Source organism: Bombus flavifrons, chromosome 5 (genome assembly GCF_040668555.2).
Source record: "Bombus flavifrons isolate JBK064 chromosome 5, iyBomFlav1_principal, whole genome shotgun sequence".
Taxonomy (NCBI): domain Eukaryota; kingdom Metazoa; phylum Arthropoda; class Insecta; order Hymenoptera; family Apidae; genus Bombus; species Bombus flavifrons.
In genome coordinates this window covers 3,795,512-3,813,647 of record NC_138446.1, presented here as the reverse complement: position 1 = coordinate 3,813,647, position 18,136 = coordinate 3,795,512, and the positions used below count along the sequence as shown (strand labels likewise).

Genomic DNA, 18,136 nt, shown 5'->3' with positions numbered 1-18,136 from the left:
AAAGTTAAGAAATGATTAATACAACTTATCATTTACAATCTATTACAGTGTTCTATAATTATAATCATTACTTTTATTCCTAAAACTTCTTCTTTAGGAGTATCTTGAAGGGCTGTGGGAAAATCAGAAACTGGTTGATAAACGACGCGATAACCACCTGTTTCATGATCGCCGCTCCAATATACTTCATCTATTGCGTTCCAATGAACTTCTATACTAGATGTCGTTATTGGAACTACTTTCAATCCGGTAACTCCCCGAGAAGGTGCTATAAATTCATATTATGATAAAAATTATGTATCTTAACGAAATAAATTTAGGACAAATGAAAAGTGAATTTTATGTACCTGCTGGTAGAGTTTGAACTTGAACAGATTCTGTACTCCAAGTTGAAGGACCTATATCGTTAGTTGCTTGTATTCGGAATTGATAGAATGTAAATGGTTTTAAATCATTTGCTGTATAAGATGTTAATGTTGGTTCTACTCTTTCAGGAATCGTTTGAAATGGTCCTGAATTTTCTGATTGTTGTACCGTATAATATCTATAAAAAAGCATTATACATATTAATTTTACATAATATAAAAAATTATACATTAGATGTAGTGAAAAATTTACCTTAATGGTGCAAACCCATCACGGCCAGGTGTCCAATTAAATGTTATCTGTCTACTTTGTATTTGCGATCTGCTAATTTGTGGCATCGATGGCGATTGCGGACGTTCTCTATTATTTGTAGTAAAAACGAGAGCGTATGCTGTTTTTCCCCATCCTAACCTCGTTTGTGCTGTTACCGAAAACATGTAATACTTCTCTGGCTCTAGTCCAGTTGCTCTAAAAGTTCTATCTGATGCAGGAAACTCCTTCGAAAATTGATGATCCTGACTATTATTTAGATGAAACATAACTTTATAGGCGAGAATCTCTCCGTTCGGATCTTCTGGAGTATCCCAAATAATCCGAGCAGTGGTAAAGCTTACATCAGGGAACGATACATTCGATGGAGGTCCAGGAGCATCTTCAAATGTTTGTACTCTAACTGGCGGAGTGCTTAAAGTGCCATCGCCAAGACGCGTATAAGCTAGAACTTGTATGTGATACTGGACAAATTTTCGAAGTTCTGTTAAAGTTGTTGTAAATGTTGTATTACTAGGAATGTTTTTATACTGGAATGCTGATCTAGCATTTGCACCGTAGTAAACTTTAAATCCTTCTATTTGTCCATTCTGATGTTCTATGGGAACATCACCCCATCTAACTAATATAGTCGTGGAAGACGTTGCATTGGCTTCTACATTAATAGGACCCATCGAAGGAACTGATTCGCGAGTTCTTTCAACAGCTTTCGGGCTTATTGTCGATGATCCAACGTCATTAAGCGCTTGCATTACAATTTTATAGAGAGCATATTCTTCCATGTTCTCTAAAATATACGAATTCGCTGTATGGTCTTCTATAGTTATGCTCTTTGACTTGTTCGTTCGAATTTCAGTATAAGTAACATTATATCCCCTTGGATTTCCGTACCATTCAATCTGTTGTAATGGAATCCATCTAACACGCAATTCCGTGGCGCTCATTGCACGAACCGTAACATTCCTAGGAGGATGTGACGGTGGTGCTTGAATCGTTTGAAATTCTTTTGTTGGTTCGGAAGGTTGGGAAGCACCGACAACGTTGTTAGCTATTAATCGCAATTTATACTGCATAAATGGAATTAGACCACCTACAGTGATTGTACTAGCATCAGGATCTGAAACTTCGTAAATATTGTACCATGTTGTGTTTCGAGTGGTTTGTGCTTGTACTGTCCACTTTATTATGGACGAATTGCCGTCAAAGCCTGGAGTAAATTGAAGAACAACAGAGAATGCATCTATATTAGATAGTGCTAATTTAGTTGGTGGTTCAGGAAGAACAGGCTCAACGCCTGATTGAATAACAGCTACTGCTGGTTTTCCAGGGCCTACTGAAGTCCAAGCAACAACTTCAAATTTATAATGAGTCATTGCTTGTAAATGTTCGATTTTGGCTGAAAGAGTGTCTGACGTGAAGTTTTCTACTCGTAGAGAATCCGGTACATCTTTGATCATATATTTTAATTGGTATTGGATAAGAACTCCATTAACTTCCTGTGGAGCGTTCCATTTAACGGTGAGTGAACGATCACTTATGTTCTCAAATTGTAGATTTTCTACTTCTTCAGGTACATCTTCGCATGTACGAATTTGAACGGGAGAACTTTTTTCACCATCACCTGGATCAGTGAAGCATAACACAGTTATATTGTATAAGGTGTATTTCTTTAAACCTGTCATAATTGCACTTTGCTCTGCAAGAGGATCGAATAAGCTAGGTGGTACTGTCATCGACTTGTATTCGCTCGCTTCTGTAAAATTATGCCCGATCCAGGCTTGTAATTTATAACCTTGATTTATTCCATTAATCTTTTGCGGATTGGGAGGTTTCCACCACACTTTTATCGATGTTGAATTAATAGCTGTTACCTTTACGTTTGTGGGTGGTGCTTCAGGTACTCCTTCCTTGGTTTTAATCTTCAAACCTTCCGTAAATACTCCAACCCCTTTATCATTATACGCTGCTATCTGTACGATATAATCCTTCCAAGTAATTAGGTCGGTAATAAGATAATTTCTTTGTGCTTCGTTAGTAATATTCTGTATTGTCCATGGATTGTCGTTGTAGCCGTATAGTCTATATCTTAATACGTATCCTAAAATATGGCCATTTCGATATTCTTCTAATGGAAGCTGCCACTGCGTGATTATTTCTGAGGATGATCGAGCGGAACCAACGAATCCTACCGGTGGTCCACTCGGAGCTACAGTAAAATTCACAAATATTAATGAAAGTTTGGGAAACTATTAAGATTTGCAGGCTTGTAACTATTACTTACGCTCTTGAGGAAGAACTACTACATTACTGGGATCCGAAGGAGGTCCTTCGCCAACACTATTTTCTGCAGTCACTCGAAATTGATATGCAGCAGCAGCTTTTAGATTGTTCAATAGCACCCAACGATTTTGTGCCGAAACATTATTACACTCCGTGATCCAATTTAACGCAGAATCAGGTATTGGTCCTATATAAAGTAAATCGGAAATATATAAGTAGACATGTACAGACAGATTAAATTTTTTATTAAAGATCAATTTATGTTTAACTACCGAGATCAGAAACTTCCCGCCTTTGAACGATAAACTTTTTTGTTGGACTGTTTCCATCAAAGCCAGGAACCCAACTAACGTTTATGGTGCGAGGTGAAATTCGCTCGACTCGACTAGCCATTACGTTTATTGGTGCGAACGGTAATTCGATTACACTAAGACGAGCAGATCGAGTCTCATTTCCTCCTGGAGAAACCACAGAACACATATATTCACCCACGTCAGACGCACGAACGGCTGCTATTTCCAATGTACCATCATTTCGCATTTTTACTCTTTGACTGGCTTGTGTATTTATTACTCTGCAAAAGCAACAAATATGCTGTAACCATTTTTATTATCATAAATATCAGTAATGTAGAAATGCACGTACTGTGAATTATGAAACCATGCTATATCGTACAAAACACTTGGATCGTTGGAGACCTTGCATTGTAATTCCGCGGTATAGCCGAGAAGTACGGAGGTATCCACAGGTGGTTGAATAATTTGTGTTCGAACTGAAATGAATTAAATTCTGGTCAGAAACGGGTGATTTCTTAGTACTCTAAAATTATTTAATCATATTTTACCTAAAACAGTAAGATACGCTGAACCATTTACAGAACCAGCTTCATTAGCTCGAATACACGTGTATTTTCCGGCGTCGTTTGGTTTTACCGCAGCGATTAAAAGATCTCCGTTATCTAAGACTTGTACTCTTCCGGCGATTTCCACAGGAATTGTATCTATTAGTGAATCAATGTGTATATCAGTGTTATGGTATTAGTTGCCCGTATGAATTAGTGATTAATAATTTACCATTATAAATCCATGTAGTGTTAGGTATCGGAGCTGCTACAGCATTACATGTTAAAGTTGCATCCTTTCCATCTAATATAGTTTGGTTTTGTGGACCATTCTCCATGATTGGTCCAGATGCTGAAAACAATAATTTGAATCTATTAATGTTTTGCTTGTGACCAGGAAGAATTGATTACATGCACGCAAAAAAAAAGGCAGGAACAATCGATCACAAAAGTAAACTTTCCCCATTTCAGTGTTTTCCAGTATACCATCCATTGACATTTTATGAATAATAGTAAAAAATGAATCAAAAAAGCATTGGAAAGAATTTAATAGCGTTCATTCGTATATATAATGGAAAACGCTGAATTTACCAATACCTGACTTCAATTAATAATAATTCTCTATTACCGAAACTTTATTTTCACTAAAAATTAAATTACGTATACTCTATGGCACAACTACAGAAATAGCTAATATTCAAAATTTTTTCCCTACGATTATATTCCTAATCTAGAAACGTGCTATTCACGATATATTTTGTCCGTTTACTGTGACGAAGATACGTGCAAATGCTTAAAACAATTCGTCTACGTTTTCTGATACTGATAAAAGTATACTAATTTTGTTCCAAATATAAATATAATTGAAAAATACTTTTTGTTTGTAATAGTGTTAATAACACCGTATATTGTATGTTGTGTAATAACATCACATCATATTTATTATTACGTTCTTTGAACATGTTGAGTATTTTCTATAATTTTTCAAAGAGCCAATGTGTTTTACACACAAAAAAACTATCGTGCTTTGCAGATGTATTCACTATAACTACCAGAAAAAAACACGGATACAGCTGGTAAAAGCAAACATTGTGGTGTGATATGCATTCTTCAAGCATGTGCCCGGGGTAATTTCAAAAAGGAGGTGGATATTTCGTGGCGACTTGTCGTTAGAATCTTACTGTCTGGATATTGAGAGAACTTAAAACGGCGATCAGATTGGCGAACTCTGACTACATTGTAGCCAGCTGCCCAGCGGACAACTCTGTTTTTCAGTCTGCTTTCTAATCCTTCTGCCCCATAAAAAATACGTCATTTATTATAAATATAAAGAAACATCGTTTGACTAATAAAATAAAACAAAAAATTAATAATAATATATTTAATGATTTTATGTAACTCCAATGTGTAATGTACTAACTTTTTGCTTTTAACCAGGTGTAACTGGATGCTTCGCCAGCGTCGTTGGATGCAAGACATTGGAACATTCCTGAGTCATCCATGGTTAATTTTTTAATTGTTAAGGAGCCATCTTCTTCCAGTGCGTACCTATACATAAAAGTGCAGAAGAATATAGAAATAGGAAGATAGGAGAATTTTGAATTTGATAGATGATTTCAGTTAAAATACATACTTTAGGTAGCAATTAATGAATTTTTTTACTGATTGAAAATTTAGCAGTTTTTCTAAAAATCATACCTAAATCCAAGAAGATGATCAACAGGCTCTGCATTTCGAAACCAAGTGATTTTAGGAGGAGGTACACCGACAGCATCGCATGGTAACGTTACAGTTGATCCATAATCACTAAGAGTCTCTCGTTTCAATTCCGTTATAAAAGTTGGTTTTTCTAAAATATTATAACATAAGAATAACGCATATGTGGGAAATTTAAAGGTTACGAATCTCCAATTGTTGAATCCGTCTTACCATATACGACAACATTCGCGCTCGCGTTCACTGTTGGATATCCACCGCTTCTTAAGTCCACATGGCACGAGTATACGCCGGTGTAAGTTATGTTTGCCGATATTAACGCCAAAGTTCTATTCCACGAGTCGTTAAAACTATATGATATCCTCGAGTTCTCGATGGGGATCCCGTCTTTCGTCCATAAAGTTCGTAACTCATGAAGAGATCTAAAATTACCCGTTTGAAACATTTCTCTCACAGAACAGTTTCATGTAGAGTGATTACGAGCCAGTTTATCAAACTTTCAAAGCGTAACCCATTCTCTTTAAGAAAGGGAAAAAGGTATAAAGTCTTACTTTTTCAAAGGTTTATTTTGTATTATTGCAAATATTCAGATTTTGTAGAATGGAGGTCGCAAGGGCATTATTATTTTATTATATGACTAATTTGTATCCTTTCTTCTGTAAAATTCACGAATTACCTAGCATTGGCTATGCAATGTATGTAGGTAACGTCCTGGTCCTTGATGATCTGAGTGTCCTGCGGTTTCACTATGATACTAGGTGCTACCTCAGCGTTGGCATCTCCCGTAACTTGCAACTTGAAAAAGGGACTGTTCTCCTCTTTTCCCAATTGCGTGTTAATGGCTCTGGCCCTGTTTAACATATAAAAGTGCAAAAGGAACATTTCCTTTAGTTTCTCTAGTTATAAGAAAATTACATGTAACGAAAAATAAGTTCCTCTATTTCTTTATATGAAAATTCCCTTAAGTTGAAAAATTTCACTGTAGATACATAAAAGAATATATAAACTTTTAGATTGACAGCTTATATAGCTATCGTCCCATAAAGTTTCACAGGTACTTCATCCATTCTCTGACAACTAGACAAGGTAACTCCCTGGACCAGTTACTTTAATACGAACCTGTACAGGCCTTGATCGCTCTCAGACGCGTTCAGGATAAGCAACGTGTGATGAACAGACGCATATTTTATGCCGTATAACAACGAGCCGTCGGACGTGAACCATGTAACGTCAGGTGCAGGATGGCTTTCTATCGGTGGCAGCGTTAAAACAGCCGCGCTGCCCGATTTCACGCTCACCATCCTCTCTGTGAGATCCTCGAACACCCCCATATCTAGACAGGATAATATTACGGTGTTACTTTCATCACGCTGGATGCATTAACTGCGACAAAATATGTACGTTGCTCGTGATAATCAGAGCATCGTGTCCTAGAGCGTGATAAAGAGGAGAACGCAGATGGATCGAATGTTGTGCGCAATAAAACTCGCTGTGTTTAATTTACAATTGGCTGTATTATATAGCTCGACTTTGAAATAGCACGCTTTTCATGTAATTCGTTTCCTGTTTTTAGTTTTGTTATGGTAGATCGAAATAAATGAAAGTGAAAGCAACTGAAACGTGTTCGATTCTTGATTACGATTAATTAGGATAATTAGAAAAATGTGAAACTGTCGTATTTAATTATATACGTACAGGCTACCGCAAATGTAATTCTTTCACTAAATATAGATCCTACGTCGTTCGTGGCGACACAGTGATAAACTCCTGCGTCTTCTCTACGTGTACTTTGTATTCGAAAATAAGGCTCCGAAGTAAGCTCGTTGCTGAGGGGTACCCCATCTTTGAACCACTTATATTTTGGCTGAGGATTTCCTGCGAACAGAATGTAAACGTAATAATGTATCAGAGAATAGTACTTTATTTACCTGAATTTGTCAGAGGGCAAACAATTTATATAATTGAAGTTCTATCTTTTAGAAAAGATATAAATCATTAAAAGTGAAAGTTTCATTAACACAAAATTTTACTAGATACATTACATATACTACAGTGATGATCCTAAATTTGTGTATTTTCAACAAATTATTACAATTTACACGATTTCAGTTTTCGTTTTCATGAATTATATCTACTTCACGTTTAAATGTCACGAATGATGACAGTTCAAGGTGTTTATATTTTTCGCGGCTACTATAGGCATTCTTCGTTTGGTCAAGAAGTAGATGTAATATACAGCGACCTAATACTATTAGTACAGGGTCATACTATCATATTACGGCACTACGGTGCAACTGTAAGGCTTCATCTGGTCACCGTCTCATCCGGTTGTTATTCGATATTTCATGAGGACAATGGGATATTAAAAACACGTAGGAAAATTTGTCAGTTTCCATAGAACTGAAATTCGAGTAAAAAAAAAAAACTCCAGAAATCTCGAAAATGAAGCATAAATCGGAATAATCGCATGATTGTTTCATATCTCAAAACTTATCGACTAAAATAATTTATTAAATTGTACATTTATTAATTGTAAGAACAAGACATTTTTTATTTTCAATTTGATGATTCAAATTTGGAATACGAGAAAAGTACGTTTTACTAAGTGAACTCTATAAAACTTAATCGATTCATCTTTAAAATAATATAATATCGCGGTAAAATCGAGACGAGAAGAGGTTCTTAATGCATTTGAAATCATCGCTTCCGGGTCGAATCTCGTTGAATATCCGTGCTACGTTCCCTATTTACCTCTCGCTTGACACTGCAGAAATTTTGTCCGATTCTCGCTAAGAATATTGCCGCTGCTGGAAGGCTGAGTGGTGAAGCGCGGTTCCTGGAGGGTCTCTGTAAAAAGATCGAAAGAGCGAATTTCAATATGTAGTTCAATTACGCTGTTACTCGCGAACAAATTGATTAGATCGATATAGCATTTCGTGTAGATATACTTTTAGACATTTTCATAGATTTTTCTGGAAGTACTTATGAGATTGAGTATTAAAATAACAACATTTCATACCTTGTACGAATTTGATATCAAAAAAATTGAGAAAGGTGTCGTAAACTCGTTATAAACTGTACGAGAAATGGTTTTTAAGGTACTCGACGAATTAGTAGGCTTCATAACCGAAGCAGTAAAAAGAAGAGAATTCTTTGAAGCAGTTCTGAATGTTATGTTAAAAAAGCTAGATTTTAATTTCTTAAATTCTAGTGATTTTGTAAAAAGGTACGTTTCAATATTATTACTAGTACCTTGTTCCTTGTCTCAAGAAAGTTTTCATCCAATTTACGAAACTTTCAAGGAACGGAACAAAGTTTGCGAGACAATGAAAGAAAAAGCGTATATTTAGACAATTAACGACGAAACAAAGAGAAATATCAAACGAAACGGGTTGAGCGTTGCGGTGAATCCGTCGGTTAGCCGATGAGAAAGTCCACCGTATTCGCCCCCATCTTAAAAATTATCGGACCGTGTCAGAAAAGAGGGTGCACGTGTCGGTTTACGTCCATGTGACTCGGTTCTACGGCATCCGGCTGTTCGCATTCTTTACTCTTCTCTTCATCCTTTTGGTACACTGTAAACTACGCACGTCTAAACCTGATGACTCAGTCGTTGTTACATGGGACTCGAACATAATGCACGTATACACCATAAGCTATAACTTTATGAGCCCTTTTCGGTTGCTTCGCACTGCATTGGAATCCATGCAGTTATTTACTTCGAGTATAGTTCCTGTATTCATTTATTCTATTAATATAGAGTACTATTGCGTTCTTTTTAATTAAATTATAGAATTTCAAACTATAGATTATGCACGATGAGTCTTACAATCTATTTGAGCGTATAGTGTAGAGACAATTTTCTTGATCAGCCATTCATTTGATTAATAAGGATCTGTTAACTTTCACTTGGAGTCGATGAAAAGATAACACCATACGACATTAACGCTGCAAATGTGGTTAAGTTTCATTAAAAACAGATTCGAGCATTAACACGCTAATGGAGTATAATTAGAACAGCCTGTGAAACGATTATTTCCGAGTAAAGTCGTTTCTTTTCAGCTGTACATACAAACACGCAAGAACACTTTACGACGACGATGTGTTATTGTGTTTTTTGGCGTATGGAGTTCCTCGTCAAGAGGATAACATTTTTAATCTTGAACGAGCTGCGGGGAAAAAAATATTCTTTATTAGAGAAATTACGCAGAAAAGCATTTGAAATGAGAAAATCTTTCATTTAAAATTTACAACAAAATTAATTTTAGTAGCAGAATGCACAATTAGTGTCCCGAAATTTTTAGAATTCGACTGTCTTTAAACTTTCTGTCTGTTTTAAATATTTTTTATAATCGAATATTCTATAATTTTAAAAATCTTCCTTTTACAATACGATTGAAAGCGTAATGCGATGAAAGAAACCATCTTCGCGTTAAATAAGATTCACGCAAGAGTAACGAGAGACGGTTTCTGAGTCGATAAATTGGAATGATCGTTGACACAATAATCGATGGTACACTCGATAATAATTTTTTGAAGGCCGGCTCGAGAGGCTTGTCTTGTTGAAAGAAATGATATAGAATAGGGAAAAAAATAACGGGCTATTATCTTTCAAGTAGCATTTTAGACGGTCGTGCTTGGTTGACAGTTTCTATTTCCATGACCATATAATCAGTCGCGTTAGCTTGAAACGATGGCGATGAATTACAGATACGATAAATACACGTCCATTAGAGAATACACACAATATTCTCGTGCTTTTTATTACTCGATTATACGTATACATGAACATCTTTGTTGGCATCTTTGTGTCTTCCCATGGGAATATTTTGTTAGCTCGAGTACGCTCTTTATGAAAAGTTCATTCCAACAAATATAAGTATGTATAAAACTATAAATATAATAATTTTCTTACGGAAAATTATCTTCTTATGCAACTTATCTCCAACTTATCTCTAACTTATGATCCGTATCCAGATAAAGGTAAAGAACACTAATCAAACTATGTAGAATTAATTTGCCATGGATAAACACACGACACACCCTTTGATTTATAGAGCATAGCACAGCTTCGTCTTGAAGCATAAGCACTGCGCTTCAGGACCGCCATTCATTATTCTTGAAATCCATCAGTGTCTAGGAGTGCCGCGCGATGTAATACTTAACTAGTAAACTTTCCATTGACTTAAAATTGCACTACATCTATGAATGCGCGATGGAACTGTCTTATCGATATCACGTTGAAATATACTCCGTGTCTCACAAGTTTCCGTATAACTTTTATTATTGTTATTAGATAGAGCTTATCGTAATTTATTCTAATGATAAACGCTACTAACTAATAAATCCGACTCTATAAATTCGTTTACAGACTACAGCATAAGAGAGTGGCGTAATCAATAATATTTAGGCTCAAAAACTGAAAAAATTTAAGGAATAGCGTCTTAAACTGAATTTCTTATTTTTAACATAGAATCTCTGAAATTCCAGGAAATTTACTGCGCGAGAGAGTAAATGCACAACAGGTTGTTGTTCAAAGGAAGCTCGATGTGTGCGCAAACGGTAAGTGTACAAGTTTAGCGAAGTATTCTTTCTGGTGAGATGGCGAGAAAAATGAGAAAAGCTGATTACCTCATTTTCTTCAACGCACCGAAATAAGACGGAACATTAATGCGGTCACGCTGAAATAAGAAGCGGCAGCTTCATATGTGCTCCTTATAGCATCTCAAAGAGGGATACTCGAAGAGCTTTAATAAGTGGAGCACAACGGGTGCTGCTTTTGGGTCCTGCATACTCTGTAGCATAGTGGGTCTGGAATTTCCTTTCATCCTTTTAATCAATTTAAATAAATTTTTATCATTATTGTAATTTTTATAATACTTCTATGTGTGTTATTTTCTACATGATAAAAATGAATTAAAAATGTAAAATGGAGCATTTTACTTTCCTGTCTTTAGTTATTCCATGACGGGATGTCAGTACTTGACTACCACACCGTGTAACATGGCATAACAGCATGCATTAATGCGACAATGTAATCATTTGCATAGCATCGCGGTGTCGTCAGTAAAACTAACTAACTGTAAAGCTTAAACGCGGTATAATTAGAAAATTTTGAAATTAGGAAGTGCATCTGTATCAGCAGAGGCTTGTATACATGCTACTTTGTATATTTTCAAAAAGGATAGTACAAGTAATAATAGAAAATCAATTTATCATATATCTTCAAATTTTATAAAAATCTACTTCATCTCTATTTTATCAAGATGAAAAGATATTTTTGTATAAATCAAACTTTTAATACGCTAGATATTTTGTAATATTCTACATTCAATATTCAACCCTTTTCCATAATTTTAACACGAAATTATATAATGTAAACGACCGAATACTGCAAACTCATTCAAATACATCTGAGAATTGCCGTATTCGCCCCGCATTTTATGCAGCCTCTTTTGAATTTCCGATTCGAAAAGTTCGCGTCAACGTGAACGATATTCAAGATATTAAACTGTGGGAAAAGAATGGAAAATTTTTCAACGACCTAGAAGCTGCTCGAGTTCTAAGAAATATTTTGAGACATTGAAAGTATTACACATCTTCGTGTTCACAAAGCATTCCGTGTCAAACTCGACGGTATCTTTATGTATTTTCATATCTCTTTTCTTCAATACCTTAAAAATTGTCCTATTCTTTTTAGATAAAATACTAAAACTATTAAAAACGTACGAAAAAGGTGTATAAAAGCGCATAAAAATATTTGACTGGGTCCAAAATGTAAAGTTGGAGTTTCTATCAAAGTTCACCCTTTTGTCTACAAAACGTATGCGAATAGTTAATTATATAGCAACGTGTTTTGCTGACCAGTAACCAACCACAATTCGATCAATAAGTAGAATAAAACTAATTGCTACTCTTTTTTAATACTAAAATGCGAATGAAAATCAATACGAAATTAATCCTGTTCTGAATTCGCAAAATTAAAATTTATACTCGATATCTACGATGTCAAGTAATTTTAATAATTCACAGCAGTATTTTGTAAAATTTAAGGAAGTTTTAAATAACATGATTTGAACGTATACATTATAAATATATATTACTTCGAACTGCTGAATTTTTAATTCTCTTTTTATTTCAATGGAATAGTTTTAAAGACTATTCATGTACCAATGAATATTCTCAGTCACTAATGATTCCTTATATTGATCGTATCAATTACTCACCCCACAAGGAGGTGCATGACTTTTGTTTCACCAATTTGGGCCAAATTTCACGCATAATCAATTTAACACGATATTCAAATAATTTAATAATTTATTATCCAAAATTATACTATTCAAACATATGCAGTGCGGTATATTATTCAAATATTTTGAATTAAAATACCCATATCTTTTGATTTAATATTCTAATGCCTAAATCTTTAACTTTTGCAAAAATACAGATCATTATTATAATACAACATCTCTTATAATTTTTTCTATAAAAACAAACTAATCTTTATTATTGATAACATTTCAATCAGTTCAACGCAGCATAAGTTCTCGTTATTTTTTGCCAAACAACAGCAGAAGAACAGTAATCAACGAAGCATGCAAATGAAATAGATTTTCCGGTGATTCGTCCATCATTGTCGCCGAAGCAGCATACAACGAGCTCTATGAAAGGAAAAATCAGGTTTATTCAGTACGACAATCGCTGCACGATTTATCCAGCACATGCTCGTGTTATCGTGGCTGTACAAAAGCAGCGGTATACGTTGCTGAACTACTGAACCCCTATTTTAAGCACCGCAGCTGTCACACGAAATACGGTAAGAGAGAGGGTATGCGTTTACGCACAAGGGCAAGACTGCAGCCCGTGGATAATCTGCTTTTACTAACAGCATATTACTAAGTTGAGGATATACCGGATCTGTTTGAGAGACGCTTTCCTTGCTCCCTAAAAATATGCGCGCTCTTCACAAGGGTTGAAGTTTTCACTGAAAGTGAACTCGACCTCGGGTGGATCACTTTTCCTGTATCCCTACCGTGTTAGATATCTAAACAGGAGTTAAACACAAACGTTTTTATTACAGACTTCGAAATTGAAGGATTTCGATTGGAGACATCTTATAACTTCTAGGTATATTTTCAAATTGATTTCAGATTTTATCATAACATTCGTATCTCGTTACGATGCTAATGAAATGTCAAGTGTTGTATAACACAAATATTCACGACTACACTGCGGATTTTTTTGAATGTATGAAAAATTGTAATGTGCAAAAATATACGAAATATACGTAACAATGACAAATATATAAAAATCCAGCTTTCATATATTCATTTAATTGCTTCACTTCTATCGTCAACTAATCTGTTCACCACATTTTCCATTATAAACCAACAAGCATCTATACAAACATCCCTACACACACTTCCTAAAAGAAGAAAAAAGGAAAGAATGAAGAGAAATTCCAACAGCGTGGCTTCTCCTTGTCGGATCAGCTTCGATCGAGACGAAGATGGAAGTTCAGCACTGCACAAAGAAGGCAAGCACGAGGTTGACCACCTGCAAACTGCAGAGAGAGGGAGAGAGTGGCATGCACCCCAGCGGGCGGAAGCTATAGCTGGCACTGCGTGTTGTAAGACGCAATGCGCAACATTTTGCGGAGGGCTTCGTCGCTTATCGGTCAGGATATCTCGCGTGAACCAGCCCGAATCAAAGTGAAATCCGTATTGTCACTCAAATCGGACAAACTGTGCGCGTCATAATTTTTCTTTTTCCGGAGCGAATCCATGCTTCAGTTTACGAACCCAGTTGAGGAAGGTTTGTAAGTTTTTATCATTGATTCTGGCTTTCTTTCTCTCTTTCCTTCTGGAGTGGTTCTTCTTGAAGTAGAAAATTAGTGATCGATAAAAGTGAGATTAAAATTTGTGGAACACTTTCTTTCATTTAAATAGGTGGTTCGAATACTTTTAACATATTGATATTTCTTTTGAAAAATAGATAAAATATGAATAGCTTGGAAAAATGTATTACATATGGTGTAATAAAAAATTCATACTGAATTTTGTTTTTAGAATTTTAAAAGTCTTTTTGGAAGGGCTAAGAATAATTTTATCCAAAAATTTCCTGTACTAAAACATCATAATTTATCCACCTGTGATATACACACTTGCGATAAATAGTCATAAAGTTTCAAAAACACCCATAAAGCCAACTGACAATAGTTTGCGGCGCATGTATATCATAAGTTTCTCGATGTTCACAGTTTTTAATATTCGCAATAGGATATATCTCGACTATAAAGTCTGTCGACGTATTTGGCAGAACAAAGGAGTTTCAACAACTTCCAATTCGAAATAGTTCCAGGTTTGTCCCGTAAAGCAAATTTTCCACGCAACAGAGCAACATAAATTTAAATCCAAAAATGAGAACATATTCCAGTCTCGTACAAAACATGGCAATTGATCCAGATTGTCAGCGAAGAGATTTTAATCGATCGGAACCCTGTGTTCATGCAAGATTTAATTACAATCTACAATTTCAAATAAAGTAATAATTCTTAAAAGGGTCAATAATTTGCTTTTGATTCTTTGCGCTGACTAGATTTATTTTCTTCACTTATTTTAGTTTACCTCATAGATGTCCTAATATTTACGGATGGGGATGTAAGGCCGCGTTCACGACATCTTTCTGGGTAAACGCACGCTCTTTGGAACGATTCGATAAATCGGAACGAGGATAGGCAGACGGGCGGCAGAATGCGGCATTGGCGAAAAATTGCGTCGAAAAATTGGCAAAGCAGGGCGACTTGTCTGTGCATTTCGGTCGAAAGTAATCGTCCAACTATCGTGCATTCGTTTTTTCTTCCCCTGGCATCGAATCGATATCGTACCATCCGCGCGCGATCGAAAACCTTCCTACTGGCTTATCGTAAAAACACCCATTCAATCGTTAGCCATCAAAATTAAATTCAATTTAGAATTCGCAATTTTGTCTCATTTTGATAAGAACAGAGAAATCGACAGAATTAGGATAAATAAGTTAAGGAAAACGACGATTCGAAACGGAGAGTTCGTGCGCCACGTTTTTTTATGAAACGATAACTTAAATTATTTTCATCCACAATTTGAACTATTTTTATTCATATACTTGTAAAGCTGTGAGTAAATCGAATAGATTTAGAACAATTTGGCATCCTTTTCCGGAAATATTACAATAGATCGAAAAAGAATTTAAAATAGAGATTATTTGTTAAAATAAGAGATAGCAATTTACTGCACTTTTGCGTTTGAGATTATTTCAATTTCGAATATTTTATGAAAAAGTATTGTGTAATTTTGATAACAATGACAAGCGAATAAAGCGTGAAACACAAGAATGTATTTTAAGAACTTCATATGTTTTCTTCCATCTGTCTTCACCCAATAATAATGCCATACTGGTCCTCATAAGTGCACACAGGTGTGAACATGAGGTAAGTACGCTTTGGTTTCAACAATAATAATCTCTACCCTGTTTATGATTCATTAGAAGTAAAAAGAGCAATGTACTCGATGGAAGTGGTACTTTATTCTTTCGAGAAACAACTGAAGCAAAGAACTGGAGTCATTCAAGTTAAAGTGATTTATAGATCTGATCATATACATCATAACAGTAACGTAGTATCATTTCAATGAACTGAAGTCTACAGATCAAACAATTGTTCTAATACGTTTGGATTTTGTACAAACATATGTGTTTTGAATAAAAATATAAAGGTATTTAAACTTTCAATTATCCGTTATATTACAATAATAACGCTTAATATTCAGTGAGGTCATTTTTAACACTCATTTACGCAGAAATATGCAAAAAACCTTTGAAAAGATCTGATATATTCAACATAACATGTTCAACCATGTGCCCCATGAAGATTATTATTAAACGCTTTCAAAATGCGTGTTACCACACCATGAAACCAGTGCACCTTTCGCAACACTCAACGCTTCCCACCGAAACAAGCATGTTCAAGGTTCGTTATGCCAGGGTTATTTAAATCACCGCTGCTCTCACCGTATTGTTTACGCTCAATAGAGAACGCAGGACGTGCTTAACCTAACCCAATGCTAGCTTTTTCTCGTCTACCGTCGACGAAAGGAGATCCCCAGAGGGAATCGTGGGGACATCGGAACAGGAACGTACGAAAGAACGAAACCAACGGTGCATCGACCCTCGAACACGTGGCATCGTCGTCGAATTCGAGCGTGTGTTTCTCCTAGGACCATATGCGCTTGGCTTCCTGGCCGCACTTCGCTTACAAGTGCACTTCATCGTCGACTAAAGCCGACGACGGGTGGTTATTTCAAGGCGAACCCCTGAAAAAAAAGAGAAAGTTCTCTCCCTTCGCCCTTTGTCTAACGCCGCTGACTCAGCCAGCCACTATGCTAGACTGCCAATACCAGCACACAGAAATTGCTGAATTTCTTCTGTTTAACCTGGAGAAGCTTGTGCCGACTCGAAATCCTCGTTGGTTCACTATTACGAGAATAACGTGGAGCTCGATCCCTCGTGGACATACTGTGACCTTTATCTTATACCTATACTTATATAATGACTTGCATGTGTTAATTGTTGGTATATATAGCTCATTATGACGAGGTTTGGGTTTATTAAGGATAGAAAGCTTGGTTCTTGGATTTGCGTATCGTAAAAGAGTGAATGGTAGCTTTAAGGATTCTTAATTATGATTTAAAGAAAGTTTTGATGGTTGATTGTTTTGTGAGAGAATTCTATTTTTTTAAATTCATTCTCATTCATTAAATTCTTTTGGTCTGCATTTGATAGCAATAGACTGCATAACTCCTATAAAAGCAACCCCAAAACTTTCTGAACTCACGGTTTCTAGCTAAAACAGCTATTAAAATCGACCCGGAACTTTCGAATTAAATACACTCACGTATCACGTCAAAAGCAGAGAATCTACTGGATATCAGTCGGCATAGTACATCGATAAGAAAGGTAGTATAGTGGATCGATTTTCAGTGAATGTATTCCAAGAAATTGGTCGAGTTCAACAGCCACGAAGGGAACTCCAAGATTACACGTAGGCGACAAATTAAGTGAATAAATAAAGAGAAATTAAATTAAATAAATAAAGGGGGATTAAGTCGCAATCTTTCACTGGTCATGTACAATTGATAGTTGAAAAAAGGTTCAACCCACGACAGATCAATATGATTTAATTAATTAATATCAGTATTATCGAATTTACTGAATTAATATTTTAACATTATATATTTTTAATTTTTAAACAAATAATTAAAGACTAGTTCACCCATTCCCTGTTCAACAAATCTAACGCAAATTTATCGCTATCAAATAAACGAAATATCGAGCACATACGAGCATACAATTTCATTATTATATGGAATGATTGTACGTCTCGCATGGGTTGCGTCATTAAAAATCTAAATTCGCTAAATCGCAAAACGTCACCGGGTGAAATATCGGAGCGGCGCGTCGCATAGCTCGTCTGCATCGGGGTTAATGTCACTAACATGCTATTTTATTTACGTTCCGGTCGCGACACCCACTGAACAGCATAGCGTCATCCAACGTGCACCTATCCTAAAGGAGGATGCGTGGCAGTTTCCGCGGTTACGATTTCATTCGGCTTTGGAGCGCAGGCGG

The 18,136-nt window shown here is 35.7% G+C and overlaps 1 protein-coding gene across 6 annotated transcripts in view; it reads right to left on the bottom strand.

The window, feature by feature from the left end:
* sdk (sidekick cell adhesion molecule) overlaps positions 1-18,136 on the bottom strand; it is a 42,720-nt gene that overhangs the window by 4,083 nt on the left and 20,501 nt on the right. For 4 of the 6 annotated variants that reach the window (XM_069113599.1, XM_069113598.1, XM_069113600.1 and 1 more), the window contains 16 exons: positions 8,225-8,320; positions 7,169-7,348; positions 6,593-6,806; positions 6,150-6,323; positions 5,687-5,895; positions 5,456-5,606; positions 5,178-5,305; positions 4,939-5,049; positions 3,990-4,109; positions 3,761-3,916; positions 3,562-3,688; positions 3,189-3,490; positions 2,918-3,103; positions 619-2,842; positions 348-544; positions 72-268 (listed from right to left, as the gene is read on the bottom strand). In XM_069113599.1, the coding sequence (XP_068969700.1) occupies positions 72-268; positions 348-544; positions 619-2,842; positions 2,918-3,103; positions 3,189-3,490; positions 3,562-3,688; positions 3,761-3,916; positions 3,990-4,109; positions 4,939-5,049; positions 5,178-5,305; positions 5,456-5,606; positions 5,687-5,895; positions 6,150-6,323; positions 6,593-6,806; positions 7,169-7,348; positions 8,225-8,320 (4,772 nt within the window). The remainder of the gene's footprint in view (positions 1-71; positions 269-347; positions 545-618; positions 2,843-2,917; positions 3,104-3,188; positions 3,491-3,561; positions 3,689-3,760; positions 3,917-3,989; positions 4,110-4,938; positions 5,050-5,177; positions 5,306-5,455; positions 5,607-5,686; positions 5,896-6,149; positions 6,324-6,592; positions 6,807-7,168; positions 7,349-8,224; positions 8,321-18,136) is intronic. The other 2 variants (XM_069113602.1, XM_069113603.1) reach the window with 1 other exon arrangement.